Source organism: Cherax quadricarinatus, chromosome 31, assembly GCF_038502225.1.
Source record: "Cherax quadricarinatus isolate ZL_2023a chromosome 31, ASM3850222v1, whole genome shotgun sequence".
Classification (NCBI taxonomy): domain Eukaryota; kingdom Metazoa; phylum Arthropoda; class Malacostraca; order Decapoda; family Parastacidae; genus Cherax; species Cherax quadricarinatus.
This window is the reverse complement of record NC_091322.1, coordinates 30,296,686-30,319,974: the sequence shown is the minus strand read 5'-3', so window position 1 is coordinate 30,319,974 and position 23,289 is coordinate 30,296,686. Positions and strand designations below refer to the sequence as shown.

At 43.4% G+C, this 23,289-nt stretch overlaps 1 protein-coding gene across 9 annotated transcripts in view; it reads left to right on the top strand.

Annotated features, from left to right (window-relative positions):
• LOC128703476 (uncharacterized) overlaps window positions 1-23,289 on the top strand; it is a 171,388-nt gene that overhangs the window by 94,765 nt on the left and 53,334 nt on the right. For 8 of the 9 annotated variants that reach the window (XM_053798171.2, XM_053798169.2, XM_053798168.2 and 5 more), the window contains one exon: window positions 17,251-18,163. The exons of the other annotated variant lie outside the window; for it this stretch is intronic. In XM_053798171.2, the coding sequence (XP_053654146.1) occupies window positions 17,251-17,454 (204 nt within the window). In that variant the 3' untranslated portion in view covers window positions 17,455-18,163. Of the gene's footprint in view, window positions 1-17,250; window positions 18,164-23,289 lie in introns of those variants that run through there. 9 annotated transcript variants of the gene reach the window in all.

Sequence of the window (23,289 nt, the reverse complement as noted above, 5' to 3'; positions counted from 1 at the left end):
GTGGTATTCGTATTATTAGTTGACAGGGTGTATCAGGGAGAGAAGATGTTTTCTGATGGTAGTTTTGAAGGTGATGAATGTGTCTGCAGTTTTGGAATTTTCAGGTAGGGTGTTCCAGATTTTAGGGCCTTTGACATACATTGAATTTTTGTAAAGGTTTAGTCGGACACGGGGAATGTCATAGAGATGTTTGTGTCTGGTGTTGTGCCTGTGGGTTCTGTCACAACTATCAAGAAAGCGTTTTAGGTCAAGGTTAATATTGGAATTTAAGGTCCTGTAGATGTAGATTGCACAGTAGTAAGTGTGGATGTACTGAACAGGGAGTAAGTTTAGATCTATGAAGAGTGGGGAGGGGGGTGTTGCCAAGGATGGGATTTAGTGATTATTCTTACTGCGGCTTTTTGTTGGGTTATTATTGGCTTTAGGTGTGTTGCTGCAGTTGAACCCCAAGCACAGATAGCATAGGTGACGTATGGATATATAAGTGAATGGTATAGTGTGAGAAGGGCAGTTTGCAGCATGTAGTATCGTATCTTGGAGAGGATCCCAACCGTTTTGGATACTTTTTTGGTTATGTGTTGGATATGGGTGCTGAAGTTCAGGTTGTTGTCGAGGTATAAGCCTAGGAATTTGCCCTCATTATGCCTGGTAATTAGAGTGTTGTCGATCTTAATGTTAATTTGCGCATCTCCTGCTCTGCTACCGAACATAATGTAGTAGGTTTTGTCAACGTTAAGCGTAAGTTTATTGGCTGTCATCCAAGTCGATATTTTGATCAGCTCCTCATTAACAATGGTGTTGAGGGTTGCAAGATTAGGGTGAGAGATGACATAAGTCGTGTCGTCAGCAAAGAGAATGGGGTTCAGGTGTCGAGATACGTTTGGAAGATCATTGATGTATATGAGGAAGAGCAGGGGACCAAGGACACTTCCCTGTGGAACTCCAGTATCAAGTGGCTGTGTTGTTGATGCTGTGTCTTTAATGGTGACATACTGATACCTATTAGTAAGGTAAGATTTGAAATATGCAAGCGCATGGCCTCTTATACCATAATGGTCAAGTTTGTGGAGTAGGATGCCGTGGTCTACTGTGTCAAAAGCTTTTCTTAGGTCAATAAAAATTCCTAGTGGATATTCCTTATTTTCCAATGCTGTGTAAAGCAGATCTAGCATTTTTATAATTGCATCATTAGTGCTTTTATTTTTCCTGAATCCAAATTGGCAGGGGTTGAGTATGTTTTGTGACGTTATAAATGAATATAATCTCCTGTGCACGAGTTTCTCAAAGATTTTGGATAGCAATGGTAAGTTTGATATTGGCCTATAGTTGTTTAAATCTGTAGGGTCACCACCTTTATGTATTGGTGTAACCCTTGCCATCTCGAGTAGTTTCGGGAAGGTGCTAGCTTCTAGTGACTTGTTAAAAAGCAATGAGATAGTATGCGAGAGGACATGGGCCACTCTCTTGTACAATAATGGTGGGACATGAGACAGATTCCCTGAGTTATTTTTAAGTGACTTTATAATCTCGGTGACTTCTGTGGGCTCAGTTGGAGCAAGATAGAAGGAATTTGGGAAATTCCCATCTAGGTAGTCCCCGGCATGGGCATTGGTACGTGGGATTTTATTGGCGAGATTAGAACCTATGGTTGAGAAAAAGTCGTTTATCTTGTTAGCTGTTTCGGTGGGTTGCAGTGGTGTTTCATTTATGGTCGAATGGGTGAGTGAGTGTAAGTGTGAACCACCAGATGGTATACGTGTAATTAGTTGACGGGGTGTATCAGGGAGATAAGATGTTTTCTAATGGTAGTTTTGAAGGTGATGAATGTGTCTGCAGTTCTAGAGTTTTCAGGTAGGGTGTTCCAGATTTTAGGGCCTTTGACATACATTGAATTTTTGTAAAGGTTTAGTCGGACACGGGGAATGTCATAGAGATGTTTGTGTCTGGTGTTATGCCTGTGGGTTCTGTCACAAGTATCAAGAAAGCATTTTAGGTCAAGGTTAATATTGGAATTTAAGGTCCTGTAGATGTAGATTGCACAGTAGTAAGTGTGGATGTACTGAACAGGGAGTAAGTTTAGATCTATGAAGAGTGGGGGGGTGTGTTGCCAGGGATGGGATTTAGTGATTATTCTTTCTGCAGCTTTTGTTGGATTATTATTGGCTTTAGGTGTGTTGCTGCAGTTGATCCCCAAGCACAAATAGCATGGGTGAGGTATGGATAAATAAGTGAGTGGTATAGTGTGAGAAGGGCATTTTGCGGCACGTAGTATCATATCTTGGAGAGGATCCCAACCGTTTTGGATACTTTTTTGGTTATGTGTTGGATATGGGTGCTGAAATTCAGGTTGTTGTCGAAGTATAGGCCCAGGAATTTGCCCTCATTATGTCTGGCAATTAGAGTGTTGTCGATCTTAATGTTAATTTGTGCAACTCCTGCTCTGCTACCAAACATAATATAGTAGGTTTTGTCAGTGTTAAGCATAAGTTTATTGGCTGTCATCCAAGTCGATATTTTGATCAGCTCCTCGTAACAATGGTGTTGAGGGTGGCAAGATTAGGGTGAGAGATGACATAAGTCGTGTCGTCAGCAAAGAGAATGGGGTTCAGGTGTTGGGATACGTTTGGAAGATCATTGATGTATATGAGGAAGAGCAGGGGACCAAGGACACTTCCCTGCGGAACTCCAGTATCAAGTGGCCGTGTTGTTGATGCTGTGTCTTTAATGGTGACATACTGATACCTATTAGTAAGGTAAGATTTGAAATATGCAAGCGCATGGCCTCTTATACCATAATGGTCAAGTTTGTGGAGTAGGATGCTGTGATCTACTGTGTCAAAAGCTTTTCTTAGGTCAATAAAAATTCCTAGTGGATATTCCTTATTTTCCAATGCTGTGTAAAGCAGATCTAGCATTTTTATAATTGCATCATTAGTGCTTTTATTTTTTCTGAATCCAAATTGGCAGGGGTTGAGTATGTTTTGTGCCATTATAAATGAATATAGGCTGGAAGTACAGAGGCCAAATCATTTATAGCAAGGAGAAAAAGTGTTGCGCTCAGAACACATCCCTGAGGTCACCTTCAGCTTGGACAAAGTCTGGGGAGAGCACATTATTGACTCGAACACGGAAATGTCTGTCAGTTAAAAAGTTCTTAAGGAAGGATGGTAGATTGCCTCAGAGGCCTAAGGAGTGGACTTGGGCCAAAATATTATACCTCCAAGTTGTGTCATATGCCTTCTCAAGGTCAAAAAATATGGCAATAACTGAGTGGTTATTCGCAGAGGCATTACGAACATATGTATCCAAGCGTAGTAAGGGGTCTAAGGTAGATCGGCCCTTACGAAAGCCATATTGACTAGTGGAGAGACTGTTGTGTGTCTCTAAATACCACACTAAATGTCAATTTACCAGACGTTCCATCACTTGCAAACTGCACTAGTAAGAGCAAGGAACGATAGTGGGAGGCATCATGTCCCGTAGTACCCGGCTTGCGGAAAGGGATAACAATGGCAGATTTCCACAGCTGGGGAAGAACTCCTTGTGACCAAATAAGATTGAAGAGGTGTAAGAGGACTACAAGGGCTGACTGATGTAAATGTTGTAACATCCGAATATGAATGTCGTCAGGCCCAGCTGCCGATGATCGGCAAGCTGAGAGTGTTGCCTCCAGTTCTTGAAGTGTAAAAGGCACATTATACTGTTCTTCTCTGAGAGAAGAAAAATCCAAGGGTACTAACTCTCTGGCAGACTTTGAGGAAAGAAACGAGGGGCATAGATGGAGCCCCCGGGAAATACGGACCAGACGAGTGCCAATTTCAATGGCAACGTCAAGAGGGTTTGCTATATCAACACCAGCGACCCGTAGAACAGGAACTGGGTCAGGAGAGTATTTACCACTCAATTTCCTCACTTTTTTTCAGTCTGCACTCATAGAGGAAGCAGAGGTGATGGTGGAGACATAATCTCGCCAGCAAGTGCGTTTAGCGTCACGGATGACAGTGTGAGCGACTGCACGCTTCTGCTTAAAATCAAGAAGTCTCTCATCAGTTCTATTGTACTGGTACCTGCCCCATACAGCGCATTTCAAACGTACTGCACGAGCACAAGCAGGAGACCACCAAGGCACGCACTTCTGAGAATGCCTGCCTGAGGTTTGGGGTATAGAATGAGAAGCTGCGGTTAAAACTGACATCGAGAAGAGGTGTAGGAGCTCATCAATGGAGGATGAAGAAGGAACCTCACTAAAAGCAGTGAGTTGTGAGTAAAGGTCCCAATTTGCCCGATCAAATTGCCAGTGAGGGCTACGGAAAGGTGGTGAATATGAAGAAGTAAGAATGATTGGAAAATGATCGCTGTCATGTAAGTCCGGTAGAACAAACCAGGCGAAGTCTAGTGCAGACCAATAGATCGATGCAAGAGAGAGTATGAGTACGAGGATCAAAATGGGTGGGAGTACCCGTATTTAAAACATGGAGGGGGCAAGAGGCGAGAAAAGCCTCCAACTGGATGCCACGTGAGTCACAATGAGACCCCCCCTCAGAGGAAATGGTGGGCATTAAAATCTCCAAGAAACAGAAGTGGTGGTGGTAAGGATGAATCAAGAAAGGCAAAATCTGGGATAGAAAATGCCCAAGAAGGAGAGAGATATAAAGAACATATTGTAAACCACTTATTCAAGTGGATACGGGCTGCAGTGTAATGCAGTGAGGTATGGACAGATAGTTGACAGTACGGAATATCATTGCATAGAAGAAGGGCACTTTCATTAGAGGGCCCATCTGAGAAAGGATCCGAAGAATACAATAAATTATAGCCTGAGATAGGTTGGAAAACAGCTGAGTGTAATTTTGGTTCTTGTAAGCAAACACCAACAGGGGAAAACCTGGAAAGGAACATCTGAAGCTCACCCTGATTACCCCTGAGGCCGCAGATATTCCACTGTAAATAGGCCATGATTGGCAATGAGGAAAACAGGAATCCGTAGGGAAGGGCACCTACGGACTAGAGAGTTTAGAAAAGTCTACGTGCGGTGGCATCGGAAGACGTTCAAGCAGCGAAGGAATGGAGCGTTGTGAAGAATGGAGTTGTGGAGATGGAGGAGAGGGAAGAGAAGGAACAGGAAGTGGATCAGTGTCCATTGAAGGTTTAGTCTCTGCAGTATATTCTGAAATAGCGTCATTTGTTTCTGAATTCAAAGATGTTGTATGGGAGACAATATTGGAGATACAAGGAGGAGGGTGAGTAAAGATTGGGACAGTAATGGACTGTACTGAAGTAGGGGGGAACAAAAGCGTGTTGGGAACTGGAGAAGTGTGGGAGGGGACAGAAGAGGCAGAGACCTGGGAGGCGGCAGAAGAGGGAGAGACTTGGGAGGGGACAGGGGAGAGAGGCACAGAACGAGGAGGGGGTGAACCTCCACACTTGTAATAGAGCCAGTGAGAGGGAAAGAACCAGGTACAGGGACTGGAAAGGTAAAATGTGGGGGTGGAAGAAGGGGAGGGGGCAAGGAAGATTTGAGCAAAGGGGATTTCTTGGACTTCTGAGAAGTAGAGGGGCGATTGGCAGAAGGTGTCATACGAGATCTTGTCGATACCGAGGCTTGTGAGTGAGAACTCGAAGATGTCAGAACAGACTGAGGTGTTGAAGTAGGGATGTCTGAGCCCAGGACAGCAAAAGAATTAGATACAGGAGTGACTATGGGAGGGGTAACAACAGAGGAGGCTGCACAAGATGGGACCCCAGAAGTGGGGGGACGTTTTGAAACACGAGAATAAGAAACACGGGGTAGTCTCCCTTGGAGGCGGAGATGAGAAACTGCCATAGCATAAGGGAGACCTTCTGCTTCTTTGAAGCAACGGATTTCACGCTCATTGAAGTAGACCTGGCAATGGCGAGAGTACAAAGGGTGAGCCTCATGACAATTAAGGCAAGAGGGAGGTCGACTGCACGGCATATTAGAATGGTTGTCGACACCACAGGCTGGGCATTCGGCAATAGATCTGCAATATTTCACTGGGTGACCAAATCACCAGCAATTTCTACACTGTTGGGCCTCTTCAAGGGGGGCTCCTTGGCATGGTGAAGAGGCTCTTGGTCTGAGGAATTAGACCTGTCGGTCTACTTCCTCAGACCGAACCTAATTACCCCCCAATCCCCCATTCCCTATCCCATCCTCCCCTTTTTCCTTTCCTCCTCCTCCTCCCCACCCCTCCCTTTTGCCCTTCCTTTTTGGCCTTTGGTTTTTTTTTTTTTTTTCCCACAGGCACGCTAGTTCCTAGGTAGGGGAAAGGGTACCGGGGTCCATCCCATTCCGTTGAGGTTCTTGGCGGTGGTGTAGTTTGCCGTGGAATCTGGATTGCCTGGGGATGTCCTGATCCCTCTCCGGTATCCCGGAGGGTGGCTTTGGGTGTCTCTCGGGCGACAGGTGTATCTCTGGAAGCCACCTTTCGGATTCTGTGGGTGGTGGCCAAAGGAGGTATGCTTTGTGGCGGATTTCCGGCCGCCCTCTCTTTTGTCCACCGAGGTAGCTCGGCAGATGTGAGGTTGCTATCCCGGATTGCCGGTTTACTGGCATGATGGGTAGGGTATGGCACGGGTTCCATGCTGCATCTGCGCTACTTGCGGTGCTCAGGTCCTCTTGGGCGCAGAGGGAGATTTCTGGCCCTTTCATTCCTCCTAGGAACTATCCCTCCCCGGTCCCCCCTTTTTTATTCTATTTTTTATTTTTATTTTCTTCTTTCTTTTTTTTTTTTCTTAAAAACAAAAAGAAAGAAGTAACCTAACCATGGCAGCCCTAGTCCATGAACCTGCTACCCCCAGGCCCCTTCTTGATACCGCACCCCGTTCTGACCCCACCTCGTCTTTGGACCACTCTTCGGACACTCCTCATGCCTCTGTACCTCTTGCCGGTGCTGTTTCCTCACCCGCTTCAGGTACTGAGGCCTCGACTGACTCCTTCACTCTCCTCTGACTATGCTTCCGGCCTCTCCCTCTATGGTGCGGCAATTTTTGAATCGCCGGCCCATTCCACGTCGGGCCAACTCTGGTCCCACGCCTAAACGGCAACGACAATTACCTGCTGATGATACTTCTCCACCTTCTCGTTCTTCTCAGAAAAGATCGACACGTCCTTCACTACCTTTCCACGCTCAGTTTCAGACTGCACAATGGACTAAATTCTTCACTTTATGACCGACTTCCTCTACTGCCTATCTTTCTGACCATAGTATTGGCAAGGCACTCCTACGCCATGTTGGTAAAGATATTTCTTCTCATGCTCTTAAGAGCGGTACGCGCATCGTCACCGTACAGAATGCTACCCAGGCTCATGAGCTTTAGCGTCTTTCCCATATCGATACTGTTCCTGTAACTATTGAAAAGCATCATTCCCTCAATTCTTGTAGTGGTACCGTCATTCTGCCCCATACTATAGTTCAACAAAATTTCCAGACATGTGGCACTGACATTCTTGAACAGCTGGAACTCCAAGATCTCCCAATCCTCAAGGTAGACACTTACGTCCTTCCTGCCCGCGGGTGGAGACGATACCCTAGCAATGCGGCTCGTTTAACTTTTGACAGCCGTGAACTCCCATCCTGTTTATGTAGCAGGACATCGGTTACAAGTTCGAAAGGTGATCCCTACACCGCAACAGTGTAGAAATTGCTGGCGATTTGGCCATCCAGCGAAATATTGCAGATCTATCGCCGAATGCCCAGTCTGTGGTGCCGATGACCATTCTAATACGTCTTGCAATCGACCTCCCTCTTGCCTTAATTGTCATGAGGCTCACCCTTCGTACTCTCGCCGTTGTCAAGTCTACTTAAACGAGCGGGAAATCCGTTACCTCAAAGAGGCAGAAGTTCTCCCTTATGCCATGGCAGTTTCTCATCTCCGCCTCCAAGGGAGACTACCTCGTGTTTCTTATTCCCGTGTTTCAAAACGTCCCCCCACTTCTGGGATCCCATCTTCTGCAACCACCTCTGTGGTTACCTCTCCCATAGTCACTCCTGTATCTAATTCTTTTGCTGTCCTAGGCTCAGACACCCCTGCTTCAACGCCTCAGTCTGATCTCGCTTCTTCATGTTCTCTCTCACAAGCCTCAGTAGCGACGAGATCTCGTATGACACCTCCTCCCAATCGTCCCTCTACTTCTCAAAAGTCAAAAAAAGGTCCGTTAACACCTCCTACCCATCTTCCACCTCCTCATTTTCCCTTCCCTGTCTCTGTACCTGGTTCTCCCCCTCTCACTGGCTCTGTTACAAGTGTAGAGGTTCACCCTCCTCCTCGTACTGTACCTTCCTCCCCTGTTCCCTCCCAAGTTTCTTCCTCTTCTGCCACCTCCTAGGTTTCTGCCTCTTCTGTCCCCTTCCACGCTTCTCCAGTTCCCTCCACCCTTTCGCCCCCCCCTACCTTGGTACAGTCCATTACAGTTCCAATCTTTACTCATCCTCCCCCTACCATTTCCAATAATATCTCCCATACGACGTCTCTGAATTCTGAAACAGTTGAAGCAATCTCTGAATATATTGCAGAGACCAAACCATCAATGGACACTGATCCACCCTCCGCTCCTTCTCTCTCCTCTACTCCATCTGCACAACTCCTTTCTTCACAGCGCACCGTTCCTTCGCTGCTTGAACGTTTTCCACTGCCTCCGCATGTGGACTTTTCTAACCCCTCTAGCCCGTAGGAACCCTTACCTGCGGATTTCAGGTATCTTTATCATTGCCAATCATGGCCTATTTACAGTGGAATATATGCGGCCTCAGGGGTAATTAGGGTGAGCTTCAGATGTTACTCTCCCAGTTTTCCCCTGTTGGTGTTTGCTTACAGGAACCAAAATTACACTCTGCTGTTATCTCTCCCATCTCAGGCTATAATTTATTGTATTCTTCAGATCCTTTTCCTGATGGAACCTTTAACCCTTTGAGGGTCGACAGGCCCTCTCCGAAACTCGTTCTCAGGGTCGGCCAAATTTAAAAAAAAAAAAAAATTATTTTCTCTTATGAAAAGATAGAGAATTTTTTCCCGATCATAACGACACCAAAAGTTTGAAATTTGATAGAAAACTTACGGAATTATGCTCTCGCAAAATTAGCGGTCTCGGCGATGTTTACGGATCGGCGATTTTGCCCACTTTGAGCCCCATTTTCGGCCAATTTCACTGTACTAGTCGACAAAAAACATGAATATTTCGCTAGAACTCCATTTTTTCTATCGAATGGGTGCAAGAAACCACTCATTTATGAAATTCAACTATCCAGTACAGTGGTCAGAATTTAGCAATTTTGCCAATTTCACACAAATTTCAAAAGATGCCAATTTCGGAATAGGGTCCAGAATAAACAAGAAAGACATTCCTGGCACTAAAATGACATTTCCTCTAGTCATTAGTCACGTCTCAAGGCCCCTCTTATATTCTTTTGCTTTCCACTTTGAATTTTTATTCTCACAAAAAATATAAGATTTACTGTTATGCAGACTACTGCATTAGTGTAAAAAATGGTATAAATATTATTGGTGCACTTGTGAAAGAATATTAGACTCACCAGTTGACGTGTATTGCACGCTTGGCACGATTTGTTTACTTTTGAAGTTTGGTAAAAATCGAACATTTCTGCTACTTTGAGCTCAATTTCAAGGCACCTTTCATTGTAAAACCAGTCAAAATCATCTCAATTTCAGTAATATGTCTTCCATTCTATAAAATGAGACCAAGAAAACTAGAATACAACAATAAATACCATACGAAAATACACTGCAAAGTCGCTGATTTATTAAAAAAAAATGGAAAAAGTTTTTTTTTTCTCATTATGCACTGTGTGCTGCAGGATTTTTTTTAGACTGTGCACACTGACCACATAGACCCATTCTTTCATATGAAGGCCTACCAGCTTTCTCCCACTAGATTTGAGGTCGCTAGAATTTATGAGTACTAGTACGTCAAAAACCCCTACGCGTAAGACGTACTAGTACGACAAAAAACCCTCAAAGGGTTAATGAAAGTGCCCTTCTTCTACGCACTGATATTCCGTAACATCAGCTATTTGTTCGTACTTCGCTACATTACACAGCAGCCCGTATCCACTTGCATAGGTGGTATATGCTCTGTTCTTTATATCTCTCTCCTTCTTGGGCATTATCTATTCCGGATATTGCCTTTCTTGTTTCGTCATTACCACCACCGATTCTGTTACTTGGTGATTTTAATGCCCACCATTTCCTCTGGGGGGGGGTCTCACTGTGATTCCCGTGGCATTCAGTTAGAGGCTTTTCTTGCCACCCACCCCCTCCATGTTTTAAATACAGGTACTCACACCCATTTTGATCCTCGGACTCACACTCTCTCTTGCATCGATCTCTCAGTCTGCTCTTCCTCCGCCGCATTAGACTTCACTTGGTCTGTTCTTCTGGACTTACATGACAGCGATCATTTCCCAATCATTCTTACTTCCCCTTCATATTCACCACCTCTTCGCATCCCACGCTGGCAATTTGATCAGGCAAATTGGAACCTTTACTCACACCTAACTGTTTTTAGAGAGGTTCCTTCTTCGTCCTCCATCGATGAGCTTTTACACCTCTTCTCGTCCTCCGTTTTAACAGCAGCTTCTCATTCTATACCCCAAACTTCGGGCAGGCATTCTCAGAAATGCGTGCCTTGGTGGTCTCCTGCTTGTGCTTGTGCAGTACGTTTGAAATGCGCTGCATGGGGCAGGTACCGGTACAATAGAACCACAGAGAGACTTCTTGATTTTAAGCAGAAGCATGCGATCGCACGCCGTGTCATCCGTGACGTTAAACGCACTTGCTGGCGAGATTATGTCTCCACCATCACCTCTGCTTCCTCTATGAGTGCAGTCTGGAAAAAAGTACGAAAACTGAGCGGTAAATATTCTCCTGACCCGGCTCCTGTTCTGCGGGTTGCCGGTGTTGATATAGCAAACCCACTAGATGTTGCCAATGAAATTGGCAATCATCTGATCTGTATTTCTCAGCGACTCCATCTATGCCCCTCATTTCTTTCCTCAAAGTCTGCCAGAGAGTTAGCACCCTTGGACTTTTCTTCTCTCAGAGAAGAACAGTATAATGTGCCTTTTACACTTCAAGAACTGGAGGCAACACTCTCAGCTTGCCGATCATCGGCAGCTGGGCCCGACGACATTCATATTCATATGCTACAACATTTACATCAGTCAGCCCTTGCAGTCCTATTACGCCTTTACAATCTTATTTGGTCACAAGGAGTTCTTCCACAGCTGTGGAAATCCGCCATTGTTCTCCCTTTCCGCAAACCAGGCACTACGGGACATGAAACCTCCCACTATCGTCCCATTGCTCTTACCAGTGCAGTTTGCAAAGTGATGGAACGCCTAGTAAATAGACGTTTAGTGTGGTATTTAGAGACATACAACAGTCTCTCCACTCGTCAATATGGCTTTCGTAAGGGACGTTCTACCATAGACCCCTTACTACGCTTGGATACGTATGTTCATAATGCCTTTGCGAATAACCACTCAGTTATTGCCATATTTTTTGACCTTGAGAAGGCATATGACACAACTTGGAGGTATAATATTTTAGCCCAAGCCCACTCCTTAGGCCTTCGAGGCAATCTACCATCCTTCCTTAAGAACTTTTTAACTGACAGGCATTTCCGTGTTCGGGTTAATAATGTGCTCTCCCCGGACTTTATCCAAGCTGAAGGTGTCCCCCAGGGATGTGTTCTGAGCACAACACTTTTTCTCCTTGCTATTAATGATTTGGCCTCTAGTCTTCCATCAAATATTTGGTCATCACTCTATGTTGATGACTTCGCTATTGCCTGTGCAGGCGCTGACTGTCACCTTATTACAGTTTCTCTCCAGCATGCAGTCGACCGTGTTTCCAATTGGGACACCACACGTGGGTTTAAATTTTCCAGCACTAAAACCCACCAAATTACTTTCACTAGAGGCTCTGTCATCTCCGATCATCCTTTGTACCTCTATGGCTCCAGTATCCCTGAAGGTGATACAGTCAAGTTTCTGGGCCTCCTCTTTGATCGTAGGTTATCCTGGAATCCTCACATTACCTCTCTGAAGGCAACTTGTTACAGCCGGCTGAACCTTCTTAAAACCCTTGCTCATCTTTCATGGGGAGCTGATCGTCGAACCCTCCTTCGCCTACATTCCACCCTTATCTTATCGAAACTTGATTATGGTAACCAGATCTATTCAGCGGCATATCTTGCTACTCTCTCTAGCCTTAACCCCATTCATCACCAAGGATTACGTTTATGCCTTGGTGCTTTTCGCTCTTCCCCTGTCGAGAGCCTCTATGCAGAAGCGAATGTTCCATCCTTATCCGATCGCCGTGATGCCCATTGCCTTCGCTACTATGTACACTTTCATGATCTCCGCAATCCTTCTATTTATAGAATGGTCACTGATATTAGTAGACATTCTTTATTTGTTCGCCGCCCCTGTTTACTCCATCCCTTCTCTCTGCCTTCATTCGCTCTTGTCTTCTCTTCAATTACCACCTTTCTATGTACATGTAGCATCTCACTTTTCCCTACCCCCCTGGGAAGTTCCAGCTGTTCGAGTCTGTTCTTTCTCTCTCCCTTGCTCGAAAGCCCAACTGTCTACGGCCGCTTCCCGCTCTCTTTTTCTTGACCACTTTCACTCTCATTCTCATGCCATTGCTGTGTACACAGATGGCTCCAAGTCTTCTGATGGCGTAGGATTCGCAGCAGTGTTTCCGGACAGTGTCGCACAAGGGCATTTACTATCTTCGGCTAGTATTTTTACTGCTGAATTGTATGCCATCCTTACAGCACTTATCCGTATTGCATCTATGCCTGTGTCACCATTTGTGGTTGTCTCAGACTCCCTTAGTGCTTTACAGGCTATACAGAAATTTGATACACCTCACACCTTAGTCCTCCGTATCCAACTTTGGCTACGCCGCATCTTTACCAAGCATAAAGATATTGTTTTTTGTTGGGTCCCTGGTCATGTTGACGTACAGGGCAATGAACAGGCAGACACTGCTGTGCGGTCAGCAGTACATACATGACCTACCAGTTTCATGTAGAGGTATTCCATTTACGGACTATTTTGCTGCAATATCTTCCCAACTTCACACCCGTTGGCAACAATGTTGGTCTACTATGCTCGGCAACAAACTTCAATCTATTAAACCGAGTATAGGTTACTGGCCGTCTTCTTATCACCAGTGTCAAGGTTGGGAGACTACTCTCTCCCGTCTTCACATTAGCCATACTCGTCTTACTCATGGATATCTCATGGAGAGGCGCCCTGCTCCTCTCTGTGAGAATTGCCAAGTTCCATTATCAGTCAGCCACATTCTGTTGGACTGCCCACTTTATCAACGAGCACGCAGAATTTACCTCCATCGTCGTCTTCGCTCTGCTGCTCTCTCTTTACCTTCCCTTCTCGCTGATGGACCCACCTTTCATCCAGACTCTCTCATTGACTTTTTGACAACAACTGACTTACTTCACAAATTCTGATACCTTCAGCCCTTTCTACTTCAATCTCTTGCTACCCTCTACCCCCGTACTATCCCCTGCCCCGCTGTTTTCTGTAACCTACTGATCATCCCTCCTCCCTTCTGCCATCCAATACCCTCGCTTCCTTCCCTACCCTGCAGCGCTGTATAGCCCTTGTGGCTTAGCGCTTCTTTTTGATTATAATAATAATAATACACTGTTGCGGTGTAGGGATCACCTTTCGAACTTGTAACCGATGTTCTGCGACAAACAGAGGACGGGAGTTCACGGTTGTCGAAAATTAATCGAGCCACATTGCAAGGGTATCATCTCTGCCTGCAGGCAGGAAGGACACAAGTGTCTACTTTGAGGATTGGGAGATTCTGGAGTTCCAGCTGTTCAAGAATGTCATTGCCACATGCCTGGAAATTCTGTTGGGCTATGGTATGGGGCAGAATGACAGTACCACTACAAGAATTGAGAGAATGACGTTTTTCAATAGTGATAGGAATAGTATCGATATGTGAGAGAAAGATCATGAGCTTGGGTAGCATTCTGGACAGTGACAATGCACGTACGACTCTTGAGAGCATGAAAGGAAATATCTCTACCAACATGGCATAGGAGCACCTTGCCAGTACTGTGGTCAGAAAGATAGGCAATAGAGGAAGTCGGTCGCAAAATAAAGAATTTAGTCCATTGTGCATTCCGAAACTGAGCATGGAAAGGGAGTGCATGACGTGTCAGTCTTTTCTGAGTAGAACGAGAAGGTGGTGAAGAAGTATCATCGGGCAAGTGTCGTTGGTGTTTAGGAGTGGGACCAGAGTTGGTCTGATGTGGGACGGGCTGGCGATTTGAAAATTGCCGCAGCATAGAGGGAGGGGCCGGAAGCATAGTCAAAGGAGAGCGGGGGGCCAGGCAAATCGAAGGAGTTGGTCGAAACCCTGGTACCTGAAGCGGATGATGAAACAGCACCAGCAAGAGGTACAGGGGCATTAGGAGTGTCCGAAGAGTGGTCAAAAGACGAGACAGGGTCAGAACGGGATGCGGTAACAAGAAGGGGCCCAGGGGTAGCAGGGTCATGGATTGGGTCCTCCATGGTTAGGTTACTTCTTTCTTTTTGTTTTTAAGAAAAAAATAAATAAAAATAAAAAAAACAAAAGAATAAAAAAAAAGGGGGGAACGGGGAGGAATAGTTCCTAGGAGGAATGAAAGTGTTGAAAATCTCCCTCCACACCCAAGATGACCTCAGCACCTCCTTTGGCCACCACCCCCGAAAGGCGGCCTCCAGAGATACACCCGTCACCCGAAAGACACCCAAAGTCAACCCCCCAGGAGACCGGAGAGGGATTGGGACATCCCCAGGCAATCCAGATTCCACAGCAAACTACACCACCGCCAAGAACCTCAACGGAATGGAATGGACCCCAGTACCCTTCCCCCTTCCTAGGAACTAGCATGCCTGTGGGAAGAATCCCAAAGGCCAAAAAGAGGAAGGGAATAAGGGAGGGATGGGGAGGAGGATAGGAAAAAGGGAGGAGGGGATAGGGAAGGGGGGATTGGGGGGTAATTAGGTTCAGTCTGAGGAAGGAGACCAACATGTTTAATTCCTCTGACCAAGAGCCTCTTCACCATGCCAAGGAGCCCCTCTTGAAGAGGGGTGGCAGCTGAGGTACTGGTTGTAATGATGGTGTAAAGAAATGTTTTGGACTTCTGCTTGGATAAATACTGAAGCCTTTGATCATATCCTTTGTATCCTTCAGATCTAATAACCCCATTTACCTACTTGTCATCACAACCTTCTTCCTCTTAGCAGCAGCACTCACCTTCATGCTCTTGCTTAGGAGTAATAATGAATTCTAGGACACATACCTGAATAAAAATTTTCAGGCTTGCAGATACAGTTAAATTCCATGGTTTTTGAGACTGGGGACAACCAATTATTATGGGCTCAGTAAAACAGTGAATATCTGAGGGCTGAGTTCCACAGATAATGCTGCATTAAGAGTAACACCAAAAAATTTCTCTAGTTTTTGTAATATGTATAGTTCATAGATTTTAACAGTTTTAAGAAGCCTGTAAACTAGTACAATATATGTACATTACATGCAATATATTAGATTTTAATTTCCTTCCATACAAAACCTATAATTTTTTTAATTGCAGATGAGAGTTCAGTAAAATCCCTTATTTATCAAAATTGGCAAATATGAAATACAGTGAATTTGCTATGATGATTGTACAACATTCAGGGCAAAATAAGCAAGAAGTATTGAACATTTGACTGTTGTACAAGGTGAGCCACAGTATCTTACCACCTCTCCAGAAAGAGTAAAAAGGCAAAAAATGCTGTGACTGGAACAGTATACAAATAACCCGCACATAGGAGACAAACTAATGACAAATCAGTTCAACTTGGATCATCGATTACTCACATAGTTAATGTGCGGAGTTTAAATTTGCTTCCTCTTTTAACCCTTAAACGGTCCAAACGTATATATACGTTTTTTCGACATTTGAAAGTATGTAAAAAGATGTACATTTTTTTTTTTTATGTTTGAAAATGTGTAAAAAAACTTTTATCTCCATTTTTTTTTGTATTTGAAAATATGTAAAAAAACATATATCTACTTTTGGAGCACTACGGATTTGAATGTCGATCTATTTGGACCGTTTAAGGGCTAAGGATAGATGAACATACCCATCCATGATACAAGCAATTACAGCATTGAACAAACATCTACAACTAGGGAAGGAAAGAGATCTAGAGAGATTAGATTTAATTTCCAGTAATAATTTTGCCAAAAAGCCACTCTCCTCCCTTTAAAAAAAAAAAAATACTTTTATGATGACTTAGCAACAAATTCCTCAACCAAAACAAAAAAAAAAAAAAAAAAATTCATACTGTCAGGGTTAAAACAGTTAACCACAAACCTAAACTTAGGAGAGCAATCTGACAATATTTCATTCCGACCTAAACCAGTCATAAAAAAAAAAAAAGATAGATTTCTCTCTGAAGTACGGGTTTTTGGTGAATCCTCATCCAATTTGTACTGTTTGTCTCTAGTTGATGACCCTTCAGTCCTTGACTTATTTTGTGTATTACCTGTTATATGCAAGTGTCTTTTTTGGCTGGAACTTTTTCTGGTAATCAAGTCTGTCTTCCTTATTTGTGGATGTCTAATTCTTAAGTAGTTGAAGCATTAGGATTAGTTTACCCCCTGAAATGCTTTGCATACTAGTGACTTTGTTCCTAACAATGTTTTATTACTTTCTTTTTTTTTTAAACACATCAGCTATTTCACACTAAGGCATGGCAACCTGAAAAAGAAGAAACCCTTTCATCATCACTCGCTCCATCACTGTCTTGCCAGAGACATGCATATACTACAGTTCAAAACCTGCAACATATCACCACCCCTCCTTCAGAGTTCAGGCACTGTAAACTACATTATCTTTGTGCAGCATAAAAAGAAAGAAATATTTCAATTTGAATGTGGCTTAACACTGGCAACAGTCCTTTGTTAAAATATGCAATGTTTATGTCACTAATGGATAAATTTATTTAACCTGTACACATTTTTACAAGGGTAAGAACACATCGTGGTTACCTTGTGCCTATAATACTAATATACACAAGATACATTTCTTCTACTATGCACTGGATTTGTCTCTGTACTTTCGCAATATCAGAAAATAACTATTCCTGTATCATAGCTTAATTCAAATAAGGAACAAATTTGTTTCAGGAAATGTGGTTTAATGTTTCAACAACAGTGACTTTGGACACGGTACGTCTTCTGTTACAACAAGACAATGCCTTAAAACACATAGGTCGCCTCTGTTACATGAATGGTGCCACTATGGGGAAATATCAAGAACTTCTTACTCAAGTACGCCAACACAACTTAGATATTAAACTAATATGGGTGACTGATGAACGTACTAAATAGGATTGAATTTAGAATATACATAATCATTGGTCCAAATATTTCTTGTAAACACCACACTTAGCACTCACCAAATGTCCTCATTATACCATATTATTATTATTATAATAAAAAAGAAGCGCTAAGCCACAAGGGACATTATACCATAGATATTGAACATATGCTGCAGAGATAAGATTTTCCTGTTCAGAATAGTAAGACACTTACAAAATTGAGATGTTGCTTTTATGGTGGATGTAAGATAAGACTTGCCAATGAAGATGAGGCTTCAGTAGGAAATATGCTATTTGTGATGATAATACTGTTTATGCCAAAAAACTGTTTCACAAGTGAAACAATGCAGAATGGGCCTCATGAGTCAAATTTTTTGGCGTGATTATTATTTGCTTGTGTAATTATATAGTTTAGGTAGTAGAGAGTGTTCAAGAAGTATAGATAATACAGCAGTACCTTGGGTTATGTTATTAATCCATTCCAGAAGATTCATTGCTCCTGAAAACTATTGTAATTCAAACTTCCAATTTACATGATTATGTGGTGATTCGTTTGAAGGCCATGGGAGTGCAACTTTTACTATACCTTGGAATTGCACGTTCACAAATATAACTTGCAGGTATTGTATTTCTCTGCCTATTTTCACTAGTGTAACCCTTTCAGTGTCAGTCTCATTATATAAAGAATAAAGAAGAATAAAGATTTTATTTCTTTGCAAGTTAAAATGTGTAATTACAATTTTGGTTTTATTAAATACAAATGCTGGGGCATTTTGGGCAGACTAATCCTTGTACATAACTACTTAAATCTAGACAAGATAACAGTGGTTAACTTTTTAATAAATCTTTATTAATCTTAATACTAATGTGAGGTAGTCAAGGTGAAGGTTTATAAGAATAATCATCTTGAAGTTGCACATAAAAACAATATTACAATTAATGGTTTAAACAGTAATATTTCATGGATTGGCAGATGTTTGATAGACTAGAGGTCATATAATATATTTGGAAGAGTTGCTTCAAACTGATTAGAAGTTGTTTTGGTTGGTTATGGTTAGTATTGAGAGATGATTTTTAATCATAGTCCTAAATTTATATGTAGTCAGGGGATCCTTTACTGGTTCAAGTAGTAAATTCCAGATCTTCTGGCCCTTTATATGCATTGCATTTTTACATAGTGTGAGACTGACACAAGGGATGTCGAAGAGTGCCTTGTATTGTGACTGAGTTCTTTTGTAGCTATCAAGAAGTTTAAGTGGAGGGTTTATATGGGAGTTTAATATGAGTGTATGTCTCATATTTAGTAGGTTCAGGCTTTTGAAAAATGGTGGGGGTGTGCTGTCTGGCACATGAGCTGGTAATCATCTGCACAACAGCTTTTTGTTGGGTAATTAATGGTTTAAGGTGGTTGGCTGTGGCTGATCCCCAGGCACAAATATCATATGTGAGGTAGGGATATATTAAAAAGTGGTGTAGGGTAAGAAGTATTGTTTGGAGTACATAGTATCGTATCTTGGAAAGGATGCCTACTGATTTGGAAATTTTCTTGGATATATGCTGGATGTGGGAATGAAATTTAAGAGTACAGCCAAGGAGAAGACATACAAAATTACCCTCAGTGTGTCTTGTAATAGGGGAACCATGTATCGATATATTAAGTTGGATATTTAAGGCTCTAGTTTCCAAACAGCATGAAATATGTTTTGTCTATGTTGAGTTTGTTGGTCATCATCCAAGTACGTATATATTTTTAGCAGCTCATTGTTTACAGTGTTTCTTAGTATAGCTGGGTTTGAGTGGGAGTAGACATAAATAGTGTCGTCTGTGAATAGAACTGGTTTAAGGAGTTGAGATACATTGGGGAGATCATTGATGTAGATGAGAAAGAGGAGTGGACCTAGTACTACACTACACAAATAACCCGCACATAGAAGAGAGGAGCTTACAACGACGTTTCGGTCCAACTTGGACCATTTACAAAGTCAGTGTGACTTTGTAAATGGTCCAAGTCGGACCAAAACATTGTCATAAGCTCCTCTTTTCTATGTGCGGGTTATTTGTGTATTATTCCAGTCACGGTATTGTGCCTTTTTGTTATTTCTAGTACACTACCCTGGGACACTCTGACAGCTACAAGCTGGATAGTGAAGTTGACTCCATTTGCATATACACAGTACATATTGGTGTCTATCATTAAGAAAAGATTTTAAGTAATCGAGGGAATGTCCTCTGATGCCGTAATGATTTAGTTTTAGGTGCAGGAGATTGTGGTCCATCGTATCAAATGCTTTCCATAGGTCAGTGAAGAGCCCCAGTGGATATTCATTAGAGGGCTGAATATATTACTTCCAGCATTTGTATACAGCCTCTCCTCACTTAGCGATGTACTCACTTACCAGTGACTCGGACTTACGATGGGCTCTCCGACCAGCATGCATACCTAAATAATGTATACAGTGGACCCCCGGTTTACGATCAGCTCCCAGTGCGACCAATTATGTAAGTGTATTTATGTAAGTGCGTTTGTATGTGTATGTTTGGGGGTCTGAAATGGACTAATCTAATTCACAATATTCCTTATGGGAACAAATTCGGTCAGTACTGGCACCTCAACATACTTCTGGAATGATATAATATCGTAAACTGGGGGTCCACTGTATTAGAGCTGATTTTCTTAATTCTGTTTATTACAATATACAGCCCCTCCTCACTTAACGATGGAGTTCCATTCCTGAGACCACATTGTTAACCCGTAAACGGTCCAAACGTATATACACGTTCACTACCCCAGTGCCCCGAATATTTTGAAAAATAAAAAAAAAAAATTTATTGAAAAAAAAGCACATTTTTCTAAGTGTTATAGGATAAAAAAAAAATTTAGGGTCAGTACTTACCGAGATATGAGGCCAAGAAGTTGGCAGTGGATGCTCATGTGACAGCAACATCGAGTCCTGCTGCTTGCTGAAGTTTTGCCGATATACCTTTTTTTCTATTTTTCATATTATTTTATATAATTAAGTCCTGATAATTACAATTTATAGTAGTTCTTGTCATTTCATAACCAATCTTTGCTCTGACACTAGTATTAGGTACTGAAGTTGTACTCATATTGTCACAAACACACTGACAGGTGGACATTTACACCTGCCTTGGTCATTTACTATTGTCTTGGAATATATACAAAGTATTTATAGGTCCAAGCAAAGTTTTGGATATGTGGAAGTATATAATAATAATGAGGAGGAGGAGGAGGAGAATACATAATAATAATAAAATAATAAGTTCCCTTGAAGCATAAAAACAAAGTCCACCCCTGACAGTGACGTGAAAAGATGAGATAACACTTGATAAGAGCTGACGTTTGATGAGCATGAGCATTCGCGAGGGTGAAGTGATAAGATTTGATAAGAAAAGATTAGGGCCTTGCTTTGTTTTCGCTGGTACACAAACATGTCTGTCTATTTGTCTGTCTGTCTAGCTCTGTCTCAGAGAGAGCCACAAGATTGCATCATCACGTTTACTCGCATCTTCAAGCAGAGTATAGCACTTTGTCTGGATTTTTTGAGTTATCCTAGGTATTTTACACTATGTATACTTGTATTTATGCATACCTGTGAGACAGAGATAGACAGATAGGAGGAGGTAGAGACAGACAGGGATAGACAGAGACAGACACAAAGATATACAGAGACAGAGACAGAGAGAGACATAGATACAGACAGACAAACGGAGATAGAGCCAGGCTGCCAGCAGCCGTCGGTCTTCTTCCTCAGACCGAACCTAATTACCCCCCAATCTCCCCTCCCCTATCCCATCCTCCTCTTTTTCCTTTCCTCCTCCCCCTCCCCACCCCTCCCTTTTGCCCTTCCTCTTTTTGGCCTGTGGGATTTCTCCCACAGGCGCGCTAGTTCCTAGGTAGAGGAAAGGATACCGGGGTCCATCTCATTCCATTGAGGTTCTTGGCGGTGGCGTAGTTTGCCGTGGAATCTGGATCGCCTGGGGATGTCCCGATCCCTCTCCAGTATCCCGGAGTAGCTTTGGGTGTCTTTCGGGTGACGGGTGTATCTCTGGAAGCCACCTTTCGGATTCCGGGGGTGGTGGCCAAAGGAGGTATGCTTTGTGGCGGATATCCAGCCGCCCTCTCTTTTGTCCACCGAGGTAGCTCAGCAGATGTGAGGTTGCTATCCCGGATTGCTGGTTTACTGGCATGAAGGGTAGGGTATGGCACGGGTTCCATGCTGCATCTGCGCTACTAGCGGTGCTGAGGTCCTCTTGGGCGCGGAGGGAGATTTCCGGCCCTTTCATTCCTCCTGGGAACTATTCCTCCCTGCTCCCCCCTTTTTTTATTCTTTTATTTTTATTTTATTTTCTTCTTTCTTTTTTTTTCTTAAAAACAAAAAGCAAAGGGGTAACCTAACCATGGAGAACCCAATCCATGAACCCACTACCCCCGGGCCCCTTCTTGATACCGCACCCCATTCTGACCCTGCCTTGTGTTTAGACCACTCTTCGGACACTCCTGATGCCCCTGTACCTCTTGCTGGTGCTGTTTCCTCACCCGCTTCAGGTACCGGGGCTTCGACTGACTCCTTCGATTTGTCTGAACTCCGCTCTCCTTTGACTATGCTTCCGGCTTCTCCCTCTACGGTACGGAAATTTTCGAATCGCCCGCCCATTTCACGCTGGACCAACTCCGGTCCTGCTCCTAAACGCCAACGTCAATCTCCTGATGATGCTCCTTCGTTACCTTCCCATTCTACTCGGAAAAGACCGACACATCAAGCACTCCCTCTCCACGCTCAGTTTCGGACCACACAATGGACTAAATTCTTTAAGACCGACTTCTTCTTCTGCCTACCTTTCTGACCATAGTATTGGCAAAGCGCTCCTGCGTCATGTTGGTAGAGATATTTCATTTCATGCTCTCAAGAGCGGTACGTGCATCATCACTGTCCAGAATGCTACCCAAGCTCATGATCTTTCTCTCCTTTCGAATATCGATACTACTCCTATCACTATTGAAAAACATCTTTCTCTCAATTCTTGTAGTGGTACTGTCATTCTGCCCCATACCATAGTCCAACAGAATTTCCAGTCATGTGGCAATGACATTCTTGAACAGCTGGAACTCCAGGATCTCCCAATCCTTAAAGTAGACACTTATGTCCTTCCTGCCCGTGGGCGGAGATGTTACCCTTGCAATGTGGCTCGTTTAACTTTTGACAGCCGAGAACTCCTGTCCTCTGTATATGTCGCAGGACATCGGTTACAAGTTCGAAAGGTGATACCTACACCGCAACAGTGTAAAAATTGCTGGCGTTTTGGTCACCCAGTGAAATATTGCAGATCTATGCCCGAATGCCCAGTCTATGGTGCCGACGACCATTCTAATACATCTTGCAGTCAACCTCCATCTTGCCTTAATTGTAATGAAGCTCACCCTTCGTACTCCCGCCATTGCCAGGTCTACTTAAATGAACGTGAAATCCGTTGCCTCAAAGAGGCAGAAGGTCTCCCTTATGCTATGGCAGTTACTCATCTCCGCCTCCAAGGGAGACTACCCCGTGTTTCTTATTCTCGTGTTTCAAAACATCCCCCCACTTCTGGGGTCCCATCTTCTGCAGCCTCCTCTGTTGTTACCCCTCCCATAGCCACTCCGGCATCTAATCCTTTTGCTGTCCTTGGCTCTGACGTCCCGACTACAACTCAGTCTGTTCTCACATCTTCGCGTCCTTCCTCACAAGCCCCAGTATCGACAAGACCTCGTACGACACCTAATACCAATCGCCCCTCTACTTCTCAGAAGTCCAAAAAATCCACATTGCTCAAATCTTCTTTGCCCCTT